A 619-nucleotide genomic window follows, 5' to 3' on the forward strand; every position below is an offset into this window, starting at 1 on the left:
ATGCAGTGCTCATTTCTACTGAGAACTCAGGGAGGTGCACCCTGGTCAGGATGGAGTTTGGCGGCCATGCAGGCAGCGCCCCTGCGGCCCGGACGGCACTGTGCCCCCGACCCGCCCTAAGCGGTTCGTGCCCGGCCGCAGACCCGGCTCCTCTCCCTGTGCTACCAACACGCAGTAATACACCGCCGCGTCGCCGAGCCGGGGCCGGGCGAGACACAGGGCGCTGGAGCGGCGGTCTGCCGACACCCACAGCTGCCCCTCGAGGTCCGGCACCTCCTTGGAACCTTTAACGGCGCTCGCGATGAATGTGGGTCCTCGGCCCGAGAGCTGACGGTACCAGTGGATGCTCTCCTCGGATCGTATGTTGGGGTGTGAGCAGGTGATGTTGATGCCGGTGCCCTCGCTGGTCTCTGCCGCCGTCTCCTGCTGCACCTGGGCTCTGCTCACAGCCACTGCCGAGAAGAAAAGAAGCAGCAAACTCACAAAATCCATTTTCTCCCACCGAAATTTCTTGCAGAGGAGAGATATGCACGAGGTCGGAAAGAAGCCAAAAGGACAGAGGCGAGCACTGCCCCGGCCCCCCGCACTCAGGCCCCGCAGTGCGGCCCCGCCGCCAGCA

The 619-nt window shown here is 64.5% G+C and overlaps 1 gene segment (V, D, J or C); it reads right to left on the minus strand.

Annotated features, from left to right (window-relative positions):
• Positions 1–45: 45 nt before the first annotated feature.
• Positions 46–615, minus strand: LOC116217743 (the record flags this gene model as incomplete). The annotated part of the segment is given in 1 exon segment: positions 46–615. A coding segment is annotated over 1 exon segment (570 nt), but the record flags the coding sequence as incomplete, so codon positions are not given.
• Between the last annotated feature and the right edge of the window lie 4 nt (positions 616–619).

Source organism: Meleagris gallopavo, unplaced genomic scaffold (genome assembly GCF_000146605.3).
Source record: "Meleagris gallopavo isolate NT-WF06-2002-E0010 breed Aviagen turkey brand Nicholas breeding stock unplaced genomic scaffold, Turkey_5.1 ChrUn_random_7180001933070, whole genome shotgun sequence".
NCBI lineage: Eukaryota > Metazoa > Chordata > Aves > Galliformes > Phasianidae > Meleagris > Meleagris gallopavo.